Source organism: Channa argus, chromosome 13 (genome assembly GCF_033026475.1).
Source record: "Channa argus isolate prfri chromosome 13, Channa argus male v1.0, whole genome shotgun sequence".
NCBI lineage: Eukaryota > Metazoa > Chordata > Actinopteri > Anabantiformes > Channidae > Channa > Channa argus.
This window is the reverse complement of record NC_090209.1, coordinates 205,892-228,522: the sequence shown is the minus strand read 5'-3', so window position 1 is coordinate 228,522 and position 22,631 is coordinate 205,892. Positions and strand designations below refer to the sequence as shown.

Sequence of the window (22,631 nt, the reverse complement as noted above, 5' to 3'; positions counted from 1 at the left end):
TTTCATCACTTTAGGCCGAGCTCCCTCTTTCCTCTCCTTTGGCTACGAGGGATGGCATTTGACGCTCATACTTTGATCCCTGCAGGAAAACTGGGTCACTGTAGCAGCACAAAGAAACAGCATAACAAAAAGTAATAAAAGCCCCACACAGGAAGAAAATAACACAAAGGAGAAACAAGCCTTGAAAATGCGAGGTAGCAGGATTCATTTATTTTACGTGACAAAATGACCCAATGCATTGCGTTAGAATAAAACATCAGCACTTAAATAGTGACACAATTAATACAGCCATCAATTAGTTAACCATTTAGAATGCTAAGCTTCATCAACGCATATACATTTTCTGGTGCAAAAAATGTGGATGTTTCATGAGTAGCACATTTTTCATGTTTATACCAATTTCTCATATAAAAAATTAAAACACTTTTAATTTGTGTTTGCCACAAATATGATTCTAAGCAGGATACCAGCTCTGTAAAACAACAACAACAATGATAACAACGACAACAACAACAAAAACAACAACAACAACAACAAGAATATTCATAATAATAACACAATTTTTATAAAATATTATGGATAAAACATAATTCACATTTGCAGCTTACAGCTGTCTGCTTTTCTGTTTTTTTCTGACAAAAGACTACATCAAGATGAGGCTAGTTCAGCATCAGTAAGTCATTGAACTCATAAAAAAAATTATCGGAATTGCAGCTGCATGTGAGGCTTTATTTTAAAGCTTTATGTCATGACCAAATGACATTATGGCAATTACAACTTGGAGTGGAGGCTGTTATCCTGTATGCTTTCTTCTCTTTTTCGATGTTTATTAGCAATTCTGTTGGGCCTGACCTACTTGTTGATTTCTCTTATCATGTTGAACTTCTCAATGATGTCTTCGACAAAACAAATATATAAAGGGGAGCTCCTGAACTGGGAAGGAGCTTTGAATAGAAGAATAGCAGCCCATTTCTTTGCCATGGAGCGTTCAGTAGCCATCCCTTAATCCTTCTTTCATTTTGCCGACAAATGCCAAGAATGTTGTCTGGTGACCCGATGGGAAGCTGATCAGCCAACAAAAGAGGAGCAGTGCATAGAGAGCAAACATTGAAAACAGGGGTTAAGGGCAGTCAGAAGCCTCGGGCATCCCATTAACAGCCTATTTGTAAAGGATACATGAAGAACAATGACAAATCAAACAACACAGCACCAGCAATATAGCAACAACAAATTAATAAAATGTCAATGATTTGGTTGGTCTAAATTCAACCTTCACTACATCTTATAGAGAATCCCCACAGCTGGAGAGCTGTGCGGCTGATGTGTGTCACACATACTTTTATTCTAGAGTCAACAGTCAACATGTAGATAACATATATAATGATGTTTTTTTTTTAAATAATTCATATAGTGGTCACACTTGCTTCAGTTATTTTATTTGGAATGATTCTATTTGGAAGTTTCTTAACATGCCAGATATTTCAGACAGAATTTCTGCAAATTGTGATATTATGATGAAAAATTCAATCAGCTAATATTTTGTGCCTGAGTTGTTTGTTAGTTCCTAGTGTCTCCGAATTTGGCAGGCAGACATCTGTTTTAGTCTAACGCATTTTGCCTGAAACCTGCTCAAAACAAACCATCCAGAGACGTCTCGTCCTCCACCTCATCTCCCTCACAGCTGCAGGATCCAACATTGCTGATTTTAAAGACCCAGATCCCCCAATAAATGATTCAACAATGCACATGCTAGCTTTTAGATTTATTCTTTCCTCTACAAACAATAAACTAAATTAACTGTCTCTTAACTGTAAAATGCTAAAGATAAACAAACAGCCTAGTTTTCATCATATCACTATATAGTTATTGTAACATTAATTTAAAAAAAAAACAGTTTATTATTTTAAAAAAAATCTATATATCAGCTGTTTTCTTTTGTTTAATTATTAAAAGGAATTGATCGAAATGGCTGTACAGACACGGTAATAATGTCAATTATTACCATGTTATAATCAAATGTGTACAACTGAGTATTCATTTAGGCAGAGAATGCAAAGCTACTGTGGAATAATTGTCACATGAATTATTTTAGCAAGTGACTAAAATCCTGTTTCAATTTTTCATACCGAGGTCTGTGCTTGGATTTGTCAGATGGCATATTTGTGGTTTTCTTCATCAATCCAAGAGGAAATCACATTCACCACATCCAACTATTCAGTGTAATTGGCTTGAAAATGACCTTAAATATACAGAGATTACTGGGGCATAAAGGCCCAGCCATTTTGGCTTGAAGGGGGGGGGGGGAGGTTAAATGTTCACGCTGCTGAAAGGTATGAAAGTGGATTAATGGCCATTTTACTGACACTGCATTTAAACCATTGTAGCCATTTATTTAACACACTATTAGGTCATGACGAGAAGTGAGGATTCTTTACGTTGAATCCTTATGGAAGTACATCAGGGAGCTGAGCTTACACTATGTCATTTACTCATTCTGTTGTAACACTGTATATTTTGATTCCTACTTCTCAGCAAAAAAAAAAATCTAATTTCAGCAGAATATCTAGATTCTGCCAAATTTATTACCAACATACTCACAGACTGACACTATTGCTTCTGTGCACCGTCTAGAAAAATGTTATTAAAATAATAGACTTGAGGGGTGGTTATTTAGCTTTAGAGCTGTACACAGCATAACACCAGCACTCTCACAAAAAGGACTAATGATTTGACAATTAGTGTCTAAATAAATACCCCTATTTGTGTTATTTGAAGCTGTTTTTTCGCTCTAATATAATAGGTAGGACATTCTTTGTTAGCTCAGTTAATTTTAATTATACATATCGTTGGGTGTTGCACAAGAGAGATACTTTGGACCACTGCTCTTCTTGTTACACATGCTTTCTTTAATTTAAGTCATCAGAAAATAAAATGTAGACTTTCATAGCAGTACGTCTCTGTAGAACACTGACATGCATGTGTCTGCTTGAATTATTTTTAAAAATTAGCATTTCTTCCTTCAATTACAAAAAATGACAAAAGTGAAACTCTTCATCTGGACCCTATACCAAAGAAAGAAGTGATATACACCAAAACCGTACAGTCTCTGAATTGGTTTTTGCCTCATGTAGGTAAAAATAAAAATTAAACTCCCTTATAAAAAACACCAAAAACTCACCCATGTTTTTTATAACAAGGAGACTTTCCCACTATCACTTAACTGTGTCTTTTGTCATATAAATTAAGAATTTGCAACTGATGGGCAAAATATTTGCTCTTAGCTCTAATCTTTATCAGTGTTTATATTGATACTCAGCGATTTTATTTTATGGCTAGTTATATCTGCCAAATAAAGATGCATGCCAGTGTTTTAACCATGGCAATTCAACAATGTTAATGACGGTGATGTTGTTCTTTATGCTAGTGATTGCTTGCTCGGTATTGATTGATTTATAGAATTGGCTTCCTGCTGCTAAGTAAAGAGAAAAAACAAGTGAGAAAAGACAAGACTGTGGGGAACAGAATAGAAATAACAGCAATTTAGAGGAGAAATTTAAACCTTTATTGCAAATACTGTAAGGTAGCGGTTCACATACTTTTTACTCATTACTGTGTAATGTAAATTGCATGCTGTAGTTTTACTTGTTACAGAACTCTTCAGCATCGTCCAATGCACTTAAATCTAATTAAAAAAAAAAAAAAAACCTTTCTGCTCTTTCTCACACTTGCATCTCGTGAAATGTGAACACTTTTCTGATGGGACTTTGCTTTGATGTTTTCTCCTTGACATAGATTTTTGCTGCCTTGTTCCTCACTCGTAAGTCGCTTTGGATAAAGGCGTCTGCTAACTGACTAAATGTAAATGTAAATGTAAATGCACTTACTAACAAATAGTATTGTGATGGTGTGAAAAATTACAAAATAAAAGAGGGCAGCAAATTAAAGCCCTCTACATGGATTATTTCCTATGTGGCATAAGCACTGTTTAACACATGGCTTCAGTATCTCCCAGGTGTTCAGTTGAGTTGAGGTCTGGTTATTGTAAGCCATTGAATATGATTAACATTCTTTTTAACTCCATCAAATCCACTAAATTTAATAATGACAGGCTGCAGAAGGTGTGGAAAATGTAAACCTTCAATGACTCATTCTTGCTTAATTGTCTTCATACAGTATCATAGACTAAAATACAATATGTAATAAAGGAGAAAGTACTGGTTTAGTATATAGCATTCAAGATTAATGTTTATGATCTCAACTGTCTTCTACTAAATGGGATAATTGACAAATAATTTACAGATTGTAATGTTACAGAATATAAACTATATATTATAACACACACACACACACACACACACACACACACACACACATATATATATATATATATATATATATGTGTGTGTGGCTGCATTAAACCATCACAAAAGTATCTTTATATTAAGTCACTGGATTAGCGCACTACCGACAATCTATTTTGCCACTGATAACAGTAAACTTATAGCAAAGAAAGGTTTTATCCAGAATTCAAATTTTTAATTGATTGTAAGATTTCAACACAGCACAGCTCCTTCGGTGTCAAGATGCCTCACTCACTCAATGTTAGTTTAAATTACATAGTGTGAAAACACAAACCATATTACACCAGTTCTCTCCTGTATCTTGTGACAGACTAAACGTCCTTAATAAAATAAGGCTGTGTGCTAATAATGGAGCAATAAGCACCATGTACAAAACCATATGTTTGGAATATTACAATGTGGTACATTTTCAAAAGGAATAAGATGCTGCTTTAAAACATACTACTGTATGTTCCAAATAATCTGAAATATTATTAATAATACATATTCATATTTATTTAATTTAACCAAAATGAATTAATTAGCTTAGCTCCGAAATGGAAAGAAGAGTATTTAAAAGTATCACATTCCTAAGTAACGAAGATGTAATATGCTGCTTTTATCAGGTATCACTGATAAGTCTGACATTTGAAATTGAAAATAAGACGTGGTTCAAACAATCTACACTTTTCACAAATGCTGGCTTTAAAGTTAACGTTGTTTACATGTCTACTCCTGCTCAGGCAGCTGTAGATGATATCATGTGGACATAAAACATCCGTAACCCGTATTTCAAATGTGTTCTTCTGATGCACAAACAGATGCTAACAAAAAAGAAGAGAGAAAATAAAAAAAGGAGGCCCGGCTGTTAGTTTGTGTCTGCACTTTCCATTGAAGAAGTTGATGAACTCTTCCAAGTTTATTAAAGCAAAGGAAACAATATGAACCAAAGACTTGAGGCAAGCAGGCTGACAGTTTATAAAGTGGCGGTCATTGTGGCCTGAAGGCAGACGCATGAATACCTCTGAATAGACTCCCTCAAAGTGACACGATTGAGCTAGACAACAGCAAAATGCTGAAAGGAAAGCTTCTCCTTTGCGCTGCTAAGCTGATCGGTATTTCTAATGCCTCAGCTCTGAATGAATATACATCTGCAGTGGGAGGGTTTGCTGTGGTCCACTCATTACACTTTGTGCCTGCTGCTTGGGTTTAAGTAAAAGCCTGGCGGTTCCAACAACCGCACCAAGCAGCAGGTTTTCTTGATATATATGCTAATAAAAACAACAACTTAAGGCAACTCGTTAGTTATGTAGGTTCTGAGTGTAACACACCTTTTCCTAATGCTGACGACAAAATTTGTCAGTGAGAAAACAAATCAACCCTTTAAAAGATGTTATGTTTTGGGGTTCCATTTAACTAAAAATTAAAAAAATATTTGTGTACCACCAGTTATACAATAAAAAGAGCTGTATGTGAAGATGAAGCACACATATATTTTTCAGTATTGCAATAGATGTAAATAATTTAATAAAAATAAAAAGAAATTCATCTTAAAGACTCATGACCTTGTGAGGTAGATATACAATTTTACTGCCAGTCTTAGCTTAGCATAAAGACTGAAAGCAGAGGAAACAGCTTGTCTGGTCTAAATGTAACAGTAATAAACAATCATTTCTCCCTGGTCAATTCGTGCACAAACTGTATAGAATAAATGACAAAAATATTGCAGTTTTACCGGGGTCCTACATGCTGGACTGCTTCATATTTAGAAGAATTTACTTCTTGGAGTACCTCAGCCTATTTTATCTTTGGGCGGGATTATTTCAAATCAGTAGAATCAGTGTTTAGGTTCATCACAAAATCCACTAAGAGTGTATATGTTTGAATATGACTGGCCAACACAACACCTTCATGGATGTAGTTACATTGAGAAAAAGGTGAACCAGATCTAAAAGATCTAAAATACTGGTGAAGTATCAGTTCTAAAGCTGCGTGCTGGGATTCTACAATTGCCAATTGCCATCACACACTACAATGTGTCTCCTCTTTGTCTTTGGGAACAACAGAGCTCTCATTTAATAATTTATTTTCAAGAATTACAGTTCCTGACATTTTGATGTTTACATTTTGAGGGAGGAGAGGCCTTTGTCTAGACTTTAAGGTACCACATCTGCCTGTGAAGTTAAAGCTGCAGGACTGACAGTAGTTTAGAATTTGTTTCTGGTCTCCAGGAAATCACATGACACACTGGCTGAGGAAAAAATAGCCATGTTTGCTCACTGCTCACAGCTGTTTTATGTACAAAGCCAAGCGAGTGGTCTCTTGAAAAAGATATAATTAAAACTCTGGTCTAGGTTTTAATTATATCTAGTGTAAAGTGTTAAGTCAGGATGAAATACAGAAAATGGTATGGATGGAGGAATGCAACACAAGAAGGTTGGTGTTTTACTGTTGATGCATGAGAGTCTAGATTTTGTTTCATATACTATTTTACTTTTACATGTACATATGTAATCCAGTACGCACTGTGCGTACATTGTTTCATATTGTTGCTTGATTTCAGTTAACATTTCTACCACTAACTAATGTTAACTAGCTTATCTTTGTGTTAGCGAGCAAATAAGTAGAAATGAGCAAGAGAAAACAGCTAAACATTTTCAGGCTGGTTGGTTGGTTTCTGAAATGCATGTAATGGGATATTCAGAGTTTTATAATAGTTTTAAATCGCTAACTTGCTAAAAACCCCAAATCAAGCTTTCTTTTGCTCACGTACTCTCTTCTTTAGTAGTTATATGTGCGTACTATCAAATATAATCCTGCTGGCATCCCTGCATGCAGGTTTGTGTATGCATGTCAACATATGTGCATATACTGCATGAACATGTGTATGTCTTCATATGTAAATGTGTGTATATATAGATATGATATTCTTTGATGTAATACTTTTTCCTGCCCAACGATTTTGTTGGGCAGGAGAGTTTTGTCATTAATATTGTAATTTGATGACAGTCAACCTACCACAGCTAATTTTGGTTAATATTAAAAATAAAATTAAAACTAAAATTGTGGAAAACACTGAAACACAAGTTAATTAGTTTCCTCTTATGTTTTGACCTGGGTGACTTAGTGGTTTATGAGCAGATGCAGTGATATGTCACATGTATGAGAGACCAGGAAAAAGTTTGTGCCATCTCACAAGCAGAAAGGATTCTCCCTCTCTTGTGTGACAAGTAGCAGATGAGAAGCTAACCAATCTCTCCATCTCCTACAAACAAATCAGTGCATTTTAAAGCTTTTCAACCTGAATCTGTAAAGAGAGTCAACAAGCACATCACTTCATTTTCTTTGCACTGCTCGGATTGTTAATCTGCTTTCTTCTAAAATAAGATTATTCTATTTCTCTTTAAAACTTTGTGCAATTGCTTTCTTTAAGCCCGCAGCTGTCCACTGAGGGCTTTGCTGTGTCGAGTATTACTTAAGAGGGCCTCTTATTATTATATTTGCTCTTAGCTCTAATCTTTATCAGTGTTTATATTGACACTCAGCAATTTTTGTTTATGGCTAGTTTTATCTGCTAAATAAAGATGCATGCCAGTGCCTAGGGAGGAAAGAAGATAAAGACTTTGCATTAGTAGCAGTTTGCTAAGACATAATGCCCTGATAAAGCCAGTATCTTTGTGTGGGCTGGATTGAGTTCAGTGCCAGTTCTATGTAGTTTTAACTGAAAGCACACAGCTTCTCTGTAGCAGCTCCTGTGTCTATGAGACCATGTGTGGATGCCTAGTTTTGTTCATAGTAAAACAACTGAACTATTCTTTTTAACATCCAGAGTTCCTAAATCTTATGGAAAATAGTGAACTCATCATGTGAAACTGCCGACACTGCACACACTCCACTGCTGCTTACTGTACATTTTTGCTGCATTTGTTTTAACTAAATGCCATTGTATAGAGCTGCATTGGAACAAAGACAGGAACAATGCAGAACTGTGTGAATGGGAATGTGTGCAGAGTTGTTGCAGCACTGGTCTGTGCTTCAACTCAGTTTTGCCCATTTGGGCTTGAATGTGAGGCCTTTGTTGATAGAGCATCTCCTTGTGCCAACTGGCAGATTTATTCCACTTTCTTTTGTCTTCTTGGAATAATTTTGAAAACTTTGGCTTCAGCCTAATTAGTGAAGTGTTCAGACCTACAATTCAGCACCCTGCTGGTATAAGCATAAAACTCTGCGATTCAAGTGAAAATATGCAATTTCAGCACGAATGAAATAAATGCTGTAGGTGACATTGCAGAGATACTAAGAGCAACAGTTTGCAGCCTGGGTATAAATATCATCATCATATTAATTGTTTTAATAAACACATATTGTAGGTTTAGAGGAATGTTTTACCCTTGCAAGGTGTAATTTTGCTGAAAGATCACTACTTTCTTTAGAGTCTATGATTTGACGTGGCTGAAAGCTAAATAAGTGTCAGTCATGGCAGAAGGTAAAAAAAGGGTGTTGCTGCAACCTTCCTCTATCTGTTCCATATCATCCCTTGGGAGCATTTGACCTTCTTAATTCTTGAATATTCAGGCAGCACTTTGCTTGGCTCCTCAGCTTTAGTGACTCAGTATGGAAGTGTTTACTGAAGTCCTGCAGAGTGCAGTGGAGCTGCTCGTGCTCTTTCATGGACAATGGACCCCTGAGGTACTTCCTCTATTGACTGTGAAAGGCCCTGGGAGGCTTCGTAGTCTCTGTTGTTTAGGGTGAGCCTACATTTCACTGAGGCAGTTGACCAGAAAGAGCTGTCCAAAGAACCTTCAGAGTCAAGACAAGACAGCTTAAAGAGCTACAGTCTCATATAACTCAACAGCTTCTGATGAGTGGAAAAAAATGTGGACATCATAATTGTAATTCTGTTACGATGTATTCAGATACTTTTTAGTTTTAATTTTCCACATTTTGTCATGTTATAACCACAAATGTGAATTTATTTTATTGGGATTTTATATGATAGACCAACACAAACTGGTATATAATTGTGAAGGGGAGGGAAACTGATGTTTTTCTAAAATTTGTACAAATAAAAATCTGAAAAGTGTGGCGTGCATTTGTATTCAGCCCCCTGAGTGAATACGTTGTAGAACCAGCTTTTGCTGCAATAATAGCTGCAAGTCTTTTGGGGTATGTCTCTAGCAGCTTTGCACATCTAGAGAGGCACATTTTTGCCCATTCTTCTTTGCAAAATAGCTCAAGCTCAATCAGGTTGTATGTGCAGCATCTGTGAACAGCAATTTTTGCAAGTCTTGCCACAGATTCTCGATTGGACTTAGATCTGGACTTTGATCTAAACCGTTCCACTGTAGCTCTGGCTGTATGTTTAGAGTTGTTGTCCTCCTGGAAGGTGAACCTCGGCTCCAGTCTCAAGTCTTTTGCAGACTCTAACAGGTTATCTTCGGATTGGCCTGTATGTGGCTCCATCCATCTTCCCATCAACTCTGACCAGCTTCCCTGTCCCTGCTGAAGAAAAGCATCCCCACGACATGATGCTGCTACTACCATGTTTCATGATGGGGATGGTGTGTCCAAGGTGATGTGCATTGTTAGGTTTATGCCCCACCTGCCCCAGGTTTTGCGTTTAGGCCAAAAAGTTTAATTTTGGTCTCATCTGTTCAAAGCACCTTCTTTGTGACAAGTCAGGTAACTTGGTTTGTCACAAACTGCACATGGGACTTCTTATAGCTTTCTGTCAACAATGGCTTCTTCCATAAAAAACAGATTTGTGGAGTGAATGAGTAATAGGTGTCCTGTGGACAGATTGTCCAACCTGAGCTGTAGATCTCTGCAGCTCCTCCAGAGTTACCATGGGCTTCTTGGCTGCTTCTCTGATTAATGTCTTGGTACGTTTGCCGTTGTGCTATACTCTTTCCATGATTGAATGATAGATTGTATTTGCTATGTGAGATGTTCAAAGCTTGGGATATTTTTATAACCTAACGCTGCTTTAAACTTCTCCACAACTTTATCCCTGACCTGTCTGGTGTGTTGCTTGGACTTCATGATGCTGTTTGTTTCCTAATGTTCAACAAAGCTCTGAGGGCTTCACAGAACAGCTGTATTTATTCTGAAATCAAATTACACACAGGTGGATGCTATTTACTAATTAGGTGACATCTGAATGCAGTTGGCTCCACTGGATTTTAGTTAGGGGCATCCGAGTAAAGGGGGCTGAATACAAATGCACACCACGCTTTTTAGATATTTATTTTTTAAAAATTTGTAAACCATTTATCTTTCTTCTTTTACTCTTTTAATTATGTGCCACTTTGGGTTGATCTAACACATAAAATCCCTATAAAATACATTTATGGTTGTAACGTGATAAAATGTGAAAAAGTTCAATTCTTTTTCAAGTCAAGGTAAATGTTGACTTCCATGACCGTAAACAGTCAGTTTGACACTCAGCAATTCAGTGGGCAGTTTGAGGGTTCAGTGTGGTGCCCAGGGACACTTCGGCATACAGCCAGGGAGAGCTGGACCACAAACCGCCAACCGTGTAGCCAATAGATGGCCCCTGAGCCGCTGCCACCCCCCATAGGAAAATATTTAATAAATGTCATGATAGGTTGAATAGAGCGGGCTTTTATTCAATATTTAACAGGGGCTGCAAATACCATTTAATGTCCACTTTTATATCGACCTTCTCACCTCACTCTGGAATGTCAGAAACCAGAGTTTCTCAGGGAATTTTTTTTCTCTGACCACAGAAATTCTTTACTGCCAAAACCAGTTGTCCAGCTTTTATTTGGATTTTATAAGCAGTCTGTTATGTTGTAGTGAGATATGTAGCAGGTAGCCATTGAAAAGGTTTAGTGAGGAGAGAAAGCAGGTGGTTTAAATCCTGGCCCCAGGCTTTGTAGAAAAAAGAGAACCTTACCAGAGACAGCACAATTTTCTACTTTCATCTCCCCTGCACATAAACACATCAGCTAGTGGCCCGAGCTAAAGCATCAATGAGATATTTTGCAAGTAAGACATAAATGTATCAAATGTTGAGCCAATGCAGTGTTTCTTACTGGTCAGAGACAATGGAACACAACTGAAAGCAGATCCTGAGTGTAATTGTGCTGGAACTAATATGATTTTCAAAATGACCCATAATTAGTTTCATGCAGATCTCCAGAGCTTTGTCAGTCTTTGTCCCCATGTCTTTGTCAAACTAGGGAACGGAATTCTCAGTCTTCTCCAGCAGAAAATGGCGGTGAGATCTAACTATCTAAACTGTGTAGGTTCTTCCAATGTTTAGTATGAGCGTAAGTTAAATAGTTCTAAAGGGATAAATTTGAATTTTAAAATCCTTAATTTTGTTGTTTTGCTGGTACATTCATTATTTTATTCTAATAATAATAATGCATAAATGGTAAACAGTATCACTTATATAGCACCTATTGGTGCTCAAAGCACTTTACACTGCTTCTCATTCACCCATTCGTACTCACAGTTTCACACACACATTCATACACCGATGGAGGAGCTGCTATGCAGCTGGTCAACACTCACCAGGAGCAGCAAAGTTGGGGTTCAGTGTCTTGCTCAAGGACACTTCAACACAGTTGGTTTAGACCTCAGAGTCATCACCTGGGTGAATATTTAACAATGATATGTCTATAATAAGAAAAGAATTATATAATTACCTAATAATCGTCAAACAAAATACTGTCTAATTTTTTTTTTTTTTAAGATGTTTTGTTTTTGCTATTATTTAGCCCGAAAATAGACATTTTGTTCACATGTACAGTGTCTGTCAGTGGAAGACAGAAACACAGAATGCTAATTATCATACTTTGGCGGCCTTGACCTTGCCAAATTACATATAAACATAAATAATGAGCCACTTTTAAATACTAATTCACTGTTATTTGTTACCTGAACTTTACAGTAATTGTGGTGTAATAAGTGTAGGCAAACTTCACTCAGAAATTCCTTACAGATCTTTCACAATTTATACATATATATATATATATATATATATATATATATATATATATATATATATATATATATGCCCAAAATTTAGCAATTATTTAATTAATAAATAAACACATTATATAATAAATACAATTCATTATTTTATTAAATGGATAAATAAATGGAAAAACAATTTTCACTTGAATTAGTTTCCTCACTAACTAATCATGCTGTAAATATTGCGTTTTTTAAATGCCCCACTGGTTAACAATATTTTGAAGTCTGTGAAGTTTAGTTAATGTGGTTGTTTGCAGATCAGTGTGGTTCCCTATATATTAGATTGGCTCTGAATCACACATCTCAAACTATTCCAAGCCATGTAACTGATATGATCCAGTATGATTTTGATCTTTTGCTGTTATAACTATCTAAAGGGATCTGGCCTTAAACATGTTGTATGACTTATTCTTACTTATCTTGAGAAACTATCACCAGTTCCTACTTGCTTTTGTTGTTGAATTGGTGGCTTTGTTTAGAATGTTTGTGGTGATTCTGAAAATTGTATTACAATAAAAGTATTACTAGTATAGTAGGTCAGTAGAGGAGTGCTGCCTTACCTTCTTTTAAACAAAAGACAGGACACATATGCATTTGTGTGGCTTGAAAGATGTGTGTGTCATTGTGATACAAAGTAATTTGCAAGGAGAATACTTTTGAATGCAGTGTTTGCTTTTGCTACAGATGTGTACAGTTTTCCATTTTTTGTGTGTGTTATGTGTTTACAGTTTTGAGAAACCTGACCAAAGATCCAGAAAATGTGTGTAAGAAAACTTTAAATTGAATCTTTTTCAGTAATGTAGAATCTTTGGACTCTTGGGGCACATTCTGAAAAATTGGGTGAATCATATGTCATTCTTCCTTATCCAGAGAAACTGAGCAGCAGTTATCAATATAATTAAAATAACAAAATGAATAACTGGCTTTTGATAAAATTGTACCATGATTATTTAATTAGATTTGTGTTTTTAGTGGAAGGCTGTGTGTCTTTGTGTGTGTGTGTGCGTACAATGCCACTGATTTTATACAATATAAAAGCATGTATACATTTCTATCTAATCATAGTCAGTCTATAACAAAACCAGGCTGTTGTATAAAACTAAAGTGTTGTTATTTATACCACAGACCAATTCCAAACCATGTAAGGGAGTGTGTATGTGTTTGTGTATGTGCGTGCGTGTGCATGCGTGCGTGTGTGTGTAAGGAGCTCCAACATGCTCCCATTCTCCTGATAAGACATAGCATGACAATCGAGGGATCTAGTGGAGACAAAGATGAAGACCAGGTTTAGCTTCTCTATCGGCTCTAGGCGTCTGTCTCATTAGCATAATCTCTGCTTTCCATTATCAGCTGGAGAGAGGAGCTGACCCTGCTGATCCACAGACCTGTCAAACTGTATTCTCCTCCATCCTGGGGATCCTTATTGTGCGGCATCCAAAGCAAATGTGGAGCTGCTGCTAGCATGTGATACCAAACCACCAATGTTGTTTAGTTTGTCAGTGTGGCTGCCCAGATGCTGCTACCATCGCTGTGTCATAATGCGCACTTTCATTTACATGTCCAAACATTCAGAGCTTCATTCTCAGCTCTACTTTTTAAATCTGCTCTTTGGTGACCCATTTTCTAGAAAGCTTCTACTGTGGCAAGACAAACTTAAAGCAAAACCTATATTATTCAAGTCCAAATGAAATGTTATTTTTGCTCATCACAACGATGAGTGAGCCGTGTGAAGTGAGCTCATTCTTGAACCTCAGTGATTTTGCTGGCTGAACTGTGTTTTTTAAGCATCCAAATCATTTGAGAAATTTGGCACTTAATCCATTAAGCGATTTCTATTCCTTATTCAGATGTTAAGTAATTATTAAAGTATTATTCTCACTTGCTTGTTGTATCTAGCTATGCACGTAGTTCTGATTTCAGTTAATAATGAGAAGACCTTTTTATCTGATAGGCAGTGTAAACATTTTTATTCGTTTGTTTGTTAAATCTCATTCCCCTGTGTATTGGGGATATCTCAGAGACACACTTCTCAAAACCTGCACAAATAATACAAAAACTGCATGGTAATAATGTGTTGAAGCTTTAATGGTTAGTTTTTTCACACCAGTCAAGCATAGATCTGAAGAGTAAATAACTTTTAGGTTTTAAGATACTTGTACAGTATGTACATGATATACTGGAATAACTAGACCATCTAATTGTTGAAAATGTTTCCCACACACCAAGTAATCAACATCACAACATTTCAAAGGACATTTTTATGGTGTCCTCCAAAGCCCCAGTTCACAAAAGCAGAAAATGCACGGCATAGTCGTTGCTATGCATATTGCTTTTGGTCAACATTTTTGATTAAAACACAAGCACATATACCTGCAAAAGCAGATACTTTTGATCCAGTTTTATAAGATAATATATATGATAAGATTGTTCAATTGAAGGCTGAGCTCTGTCTACTTTTTTCAAAAACCAACTAGATTTCTAAAATATACTGACACACATTACAGCACATCAGCAGAAAATGCTACTTATTAGAATTCTACATGTCAAAATTAAAATACTCAAATGAAATTTGTGAGAATTTTTAATCATTATATACTTGAGAGTTTGAATGTACGCACTACCTTCTGTACTGTGAACATTCTGACTTGTGCCATTGCTACCAAATATCTGAATTGAAAATAAGAGGCTGGTTTAGCTAGTAAGTGTATTCAAAGAGAGAAAGACAAAGAGAGAAAGACAACAGGCAAACAACAAATACCAAGCGTTAATGTCAGGTTTTCTTAGGCAGGAACCAAATCCATGCAGTGCCGACAAAGACAGAGAAAGAGTCAATGGCAGCAAATACTGTGAGGGAAGGAAGTGTCATTTTCATACATATCCCTCCCTCTCCCCCACCCCTGCCCAGCTCCTCCTCTGAATCCTGCAGCATGTGGAGGGAAAACAAATAGAGTCCATCCCGTTGCAGCAGCACCCCGAGGACTCAGAGGTGCTTTTTGGAAAGTGATCCCAGGCCACTGCAGCGGCCTCAAGTGTTGTCACGCTGAGTTAGGGAGAAATTGCTCTGTCGCAACCCCTCCCCCCAAATCCCTCCACCAACCTACCAGTAGCAAATGAGACACACACTATATGTAGAGGCTTTCTATAAAGATGTCCATGTGTATAATTATATTTCTCACCTGTTTTTTAGAGAAACAAAGCTTTGCAGGGACTAAATAGTAAAAAAAAAGTCATTAATTAATTAAATTAATGCAGCAGCATGTCCTGTGGCCACATGTAATCCACTGATGTTTCTCTAGTGGGAGCTTTCAAGGGGGGCAGTGAAAAGAGAATACAAAAAGATATTCTTTGTGACACTCTTCCAGTGGCCTGTAATGGGAGCCTCACACTAATCCTATAATTCCTTGTTTAATTAAACCACAGAGCCAACGCTGTCATTATCACAGTCTGTTTGATGGAAATTCACACTTACAACTACAATTCTGCATACAATAGTTTTGCACCCGTAACAACAAATCTGAAAACTGTGGAAAAATATACCCACCTGCCACAGACTGTACCCAGAATTGACAGATGACAGATATTTACATGACATATTGACCTGCAAACCACCAGGTTGATGTTACACATCTGAGTCATTAAAAACATCAGCTATCGTAGGGATCTGGCAGGTTTGATTTATGGCAAACTGCTTTATCCACTGCTGAAGCTGGCATTTACATGCTCCGGTCTTCTTTCGTGCCACCAACTCTCTTATTATGTTTTTTATTTTTTTATTGTAGCAGAGATGACAGTGATGTTGGTGTATTTTTGTACCATTTTGTTTAAATGGACTATAAAACATTATAGTCACATCACATTATGGGTAACTGTTCTCTATAAAGGACAATTCATGTTTCAGACAGACTTTGTACTTTAGTAGTTTAGATTAAATCTTTGCTTTATTACTAGTTTATTTAGGTTATGTTGTACCATGATCAACACTAACATACAGCAGAGACTTTTATTTAATTAAAAGAACTATCTGACCCTGGTAAGGGCAGCCTCATTTGAAGTACATATAGCATGCATCAGACCCTCCTCATAATGTGCTGTGTACATGTGTGTATGTGAAATCTGCCCAAAATAAATGTGTGAGACATTATCAGCTTGCAAATGTGCATAAAACAATACTGCTGCACACATGACCAAGGTGGTCTGTAGAGATTGGTGCCCCTTATTCCTATCCAACACTCAGCACTGTCTGATTTGTTGTCACTGTTACTGATAGTCTATCTTTATGTAAATCCCTGTAATTAGAAGCTATTAATGCATTAAAAAACTGACATTTATTGATATTGGATTTTAAAAATGCATACAGCTTATATATTGTACATGACAACACAATATTACTTCGATACAGACTAATTTAGTTTCTGTATGGTCAATAATCCTCCAAAACATCCAGTTTGATCAGTAATGTCTCATATTATTGATTACACTAAAGGCCAAGGGAAATTTTATTTTGACAGCATATTGAGAGAGTATATTTGTAGAAGAACGATGATTTTTTTAACAACATAAAATTATTGTACATGCCACATTTTGTGCGCGTTGAGTGTTTTCACTGGATCCTATCTTTTACCAATCATGTCAGTGATTAAGAACAATTAGACTGGCTTTTAGTGTTTATTACATTATATTCACATATGTATATGTCACCCACTAACATGTCACGGTTCTTATTTCAGGCAGTCGGATGGATGAAGTGTCAGATGTGGAGTCAGAACCTGACCTCCCTCTGAAGAGGAAGCAGCGCAGAAGTCGGACCACATTCACAGCAGAACAGCTGGAGGAGCTCGAGAAGGCTTTTGAAAGAACTCATTACCCTGACATCTACACCAGGGAAGAGCTGGCCCAACGGACAAAACTGACTGAGGCCAGGGTCCAGGTCTGTCCATCTATTTATCTGTATCTTATCTGTAAATGTCAATTTATCCATCCATTTGCCCATCCACTTACAGTATCCATACATCCAGTCTATCATCCATCCAGCAGTCCACCCATCACCAATCTGTCATGGTAAATGTTCTGCACTTATATAGCTCTTTTCTACCTATTGGCACTCAAAGTGCTTTACACTGCTTCTTATTCACATATTCACATTCATACACCGACGGTGGAGCTGCTATGCAGCTGACCAACGCTCACCGAGAGCAACTAAGTTGGGGTTCAGTGTCTTGCTCAAGGACACTTTGACATGTGATCGCTGGAGCCGGGGATTGAACAAACAACTGCAAGGTTGGTGGACAACCGCTCTACCTTCCCTTGTGTCATCTGTCCATGAATCCATCAATCCATTTACCTATGCTAAAACTAAGAAGCATTTACTGTATTCCTGATCCTGTCCATCCTCAGCACTCCCAAAATTAACATTAACATCATAAGTAAACTCTGCTACCTCCAGCTCTGCCTCCTGTCCTTTCTTCAGTGCCACTGTCTCTAAGCCAAACATTTCTGGTCTCACCACAGTTTTGAACACCTTTCCTTACATTCTCGCTGATACTCTTATCACACAACACACAACTCTTTTCTCCACCTGTTCCAACCTGCTTGCATGTGCCTCTTCACCTCGCTTCCACACTCTCCATTGACCCTAAGTATTTAAAGTCCTGCACCTTTTCTACAGGGCGCAGAGGTGAAGAAGGTGCAGGACTTAGTCAAAGTACTTAGTACTTAACCACTCACTTCTGTGATGACCTGCAAACACTTGGACAGCCTCGGAATTTGTCTGGAGTATACTATCTGAATGACGTATTCAGCCTTGGTATGCTCCTGCATCAGTATCAGCACAGGCCCATTCCATCACCTGAAGAAGGGGTATGTGTTGGTGGGGTAGCTGATCATACAACTCCCAACACCATGCTGAAAAGAACTCTTTAGTGGAATTGAGGAACAGTGATTATGTTGGCAGATGAAATACTACAAATCCGGGATGTTCAATAACCCAATTGTGTAATGCAGCAGCCCGATGAAAACTCAAGCTGTCCCTAAAATCAACAAACTCAAAACCAACTATGTTTTGTAGGGTGTCGAGTAAGGTGATGATGTGGGCAGATATAGGGCGCAACAATGGCATGATAATAAATGACACCATTCCTGCCAAAGGTTGCACACATAGTATCCAGGCACAGTGACGATGGAATGGTGTCGTATCTCCCTTGCACCTTGTTTTAGCAAAGGTAACCAGTTTCATCAATGTATAGGAGCAGTATTGTTTGGCTCTATCACTCTCTGAAGCAGGCAAAACAAAATATTGCAGTATTGTATGACAGCATGAAAAACAGGTAGCTAATATTGTGCTGCACAGTAAACGCAAATAAAGCACCAATGAGGAAATAGCATACCTTACTTGCAGACAGAGTTCCACTGTAATAGGACTGTACCAGAGATGACCCCTTTTTAGAAGATGGCTAAGTGCAGACAAGGCCACCAAATTGCCATAACTAATTATGTTGTTGTTGTAGTTGTCGTAGAACTATGCTCTTCTGCTCTGGGGTAAACAGACAACTTCCTTCAGCATGGGGTTGACTATTAGTTCTCCAAAAACATGATATCAATGGATTTTCAATGTGAAATGTTCCTTTTCTATACTTGATAATATATGACATTAATACAGTAGTATACACAGTTCTGTGAGTTATGTATCAGGGTACAGTGTAGTGGTTCAGATTAGGCTGCCGAGCCTCTTTAAAAGACGACACCATGGTCAATCAAATTGGCCTAACTCTCATCTTTAATAGTATCTTTGTCACTGATCGCATTTACATGCACTTGACCGGAATTCAGCTTTCTCTGGTAATTGGGGAACGGTGTTGAGATCCACTTAAAAAAACCCTGGTTATCCATGTATACATGCAGCAGAAGAGTAACTTGATTTCTCCTTCGTACTTTTCTTTTTTGTGTGCGTTCATGTCTCAGCAGAGTAATGGCGTATGGGGAGAGACATTTTTTTAAATGGGAGACACGCAGCTGATTAACAACAGGAACTGTCTTAAAAAAGTGACTTATTTAGAACTTTTCTTTGCTTTACATTTTCTGTCGGACTTTAGGCAGACTTGATTTTAAAATGTAGCGACATCACCCTGTTAATGATCTCTCCTGTCATACATTCTTTCACTCAGCTGCATGTTCCTGTCTGCAGCCTTTTGTTACAAGCATACGCAGTTTGAAAAGGTCGATTAGAAACTTGGTTATGCTTATACATGGCAAAGAAATCTAAGTTCTCCGACAGAAATCTCTCTGGGGAAACCAGGGTTCACTAATCCCCTGTCCCGATTTCAGAAATCAGCTTAACCATTTACATGGCACTTAGCTTTCCCAAGAAAGCTGACTGTAACCTGGATACTTAAGTCAATGTAAATGCACTGCGTCTGAGGCTTGTACCAAAATTTGTTTATGTCTGTTTCCTTAGTTACATTGTGTTACATTCAGATGCTTGAATTAAATGTATATGTTTAACATCATTATTCTTCCTTGTTTTTGGCAACCAATTACTTCAATAATGTTAAACATATAAATTTAATTCAAGCATCTGAATTAGCTTTACATGATGACTGTACATGTAGAATGTACTGGTATTAGGATTGTCCACCAAAACCAAAACAATTTCTTACTCAGTTTTAACAAACTATGTAGCGATTTATTTATTTCACCTTTATTGGGTTGAAGTCATCATATATACACTCTCTGCATCAATCTTGTAAGATTACATTGGTAAATGATCTGCACTTATATATCGTTTTCCTACCAATCTGTACTCAAAGTACTTTACACTGCTTGTCATTCACACTCACAATCACACACTGATAGGGGGGGGGGGGCTGCTATGCAGCTGGCCAACACTCACTGGGACCAAATAAGTTGGGGTTCAGTGTCTTGCTCAAGGACACTTCGGATTAAACCAACAACTACGATTGATGGACGACCGCTTTGCCTCCTGTCCCACAGTCACCCGAAACCTGAATAGGTTTGGCAGCAAATGCATTTGGTCAAATAGTAGTTGCTGAGCAAGGCACTGGGTAAAAATGATGCAGATGATAATGATTCATGTGGCCACGTTATTGTGTTATTTTTTTATTATATCGTTTAGCAAATGCACTGGTTTTCTTTTTTCTTTGATCAGTATGCACAATACTCTTCTGTTCACACCGTTATATTTAGAGGTGGAGTGTGTAAGATTGAGTGGCATCCAGCAGTGAGGTTGCAGATTGGAAACATCTGCGACTGTATGAAGTTGCAATATGTAAAATTAGATAGCCATCATATTTAGAAATTACATTTAATTACCTAATATATACAACTATAAATCATTGGTTCTTTGTATAGTAGTGACTTATTGCCAATGGTATCTATTTGTTAGCTTGTGTAAGCATGAAAAACACTAACAAAGTACTGGGGAAAAGCCAGCTGATTGCAGGGCAGCATTAGCAGAGCTCATTTTTTAATCCGTTTGTGGACATGTCGAGCAGGTACCCGTACAGAGGGAGAGGAAGAGGGCAGACAGGCAGAGGCGGAGGGGCAGTCTGGGCAAAGTGAAAGAGAGGAGCTACCAGAGCTACATAAGTTTGTATTTATAAAATTATTTTATTATAATATTCTATGCAAATTGAACAATATAAACACAACAGAAAGTGGCATTTAAAAAAAAAAAACAAAGCTATGAAGCAAAGAAAACAACGATTCTCATTTTCAGGTAATTATACACAATGAGAACTTATTTAAGAATTACTGTATTTTATTTCTTCTAACTGATTCCGCTAAATCTTACACACTGGACCAGTAACCTGAATGATTTATTTGTACTGTTGTACAAGATGTCACATTATAACGGTTCCTTTAAGTCCAAATTCTATGACTCCAGAGATATTCCCCTATAAATAGAGTATAAAAGTCTGGAGATTTGGTCAGCTCTGGTTTTTGACAGTTCCACATGCTTGAGAAAATACTGTAGAGCTCTAACAACAGCTGTTAGGTGTTCAGTAGTGGGGTGGGGGGCTGCATTCTTCACACATGTCTCACTCCCCAACATCTTGGCTGGAATCTGTTTTTCCCACCACTTTCAAGCCCACCACTCATTGTAAAATTCACTGTGGATCCCATAAGAATCTGGACTGTCCCACGAGAGCTTTAATCCTCAACAGCAACATGGCTCAATCAAGACTCAGGAAAACCAAGATGGTGAGAAACCAGCATGGCAACAGAAGCCAGTTTACACTCTTACTTAGCCACTTAGTTCTAATACATGCAAACCTCAGAATTAATACTAACATACACGTTAATACATGTCATCCTTTATTTATGGACACCGGTTTCAGCTGAATAATAAAAGAAGAAAAGTTAATGTACACATGACAAATCTGCGATTCAAGATCTTTCCATTGATCTCACATAATTAAGTGTCAACTGAAATTACTGCTTACAGTCATCAATTTTGATCAACAATTCACTGGCAACTGAATAAGTTTACTCTGCTTATAAGAAACAATTTAGTAGAAAGTTCCAAGGTAAATGCTTTAATATAGTGCTTTTATCTGAAGTGTTTTACAATGTTGCTTCTCATTCACCCATTCTCTCTTTCTCACACACTGATGGCAGTGGCTGCCATGCAAGGTGCTCACCTGACCCACTGGGAGCAACTTGGAGTTCAGTGTCTTGCCCAAATATCCTTGTAGCCAATTGATTATTTACCTTTATATACCTTTTATAGTGGGCCATTGCAGATGACAACCGACGCCTGCTCTTTGACAACCCTACAGAAAGACTATGTCAATTTTTTACATTTATTTTCCCCCCTAAATAGTCTCTGTTATAGTGTGAGACACTGAGCAGAGAGTACAACAAAGGTCACAGTATACACAGCTGCAAACATGATGCCAAATAGGGAAAATTTGTTTTGAAATTCAAACAATGTTTTTGTTATATCAAGGGCAATCAAGTCTTAACCCGTTTTGAGTTTCATCAAATTCAATTTTAAAGTTAGTCTTTCTATATTTTGCATGATAGTTTCATATAAAATTTGAAAATAAATGTTTAGAATTTATTTAACACTCACTGGCACAAAAATGTGCTGTAAACAGTGTGACTTTATAAATCAAACAACTGAATAATGAAACAAACCAATTAAATATGTCAGAATCTCTAAAATGCTTTCTGAAGCAAGATTAGTTGATTTGAAGAAAAGCAGTTTCACTTCACATTCTGCATGTGCTTCGTATGCTGCAGAGTGAATTGAACTGTCTAGCTGAT

At 37.2% G+C, this 22,631-nt stretch overlaps 1 protein-coding gene across 3 annotated transcripts in view; it reads left to right on the top strand.

The window, feature by feature from the left end:
• LOC137140159 (paired box protein Pax-7-like) overlaps positions 1-22,631 on the top strand; it is a 67,833-nt gene that overhangs the window by 5,241 nt on the left and 39,961 nt on the right. For all 3 annotated transcript variants that reach the window (XM_067528315.1, XM_067528314.1, XM_067528316.1), the window contains exon 5: positions 17,075-17,274. In XM_067528315.1, the coding sequence (XP_067384416.1) occupies positions 17,075-17,274 (200 nt within the window). The remainder of the gene's footprint in view (positions 1-17,074; positions 17,275-22,631) is intronic.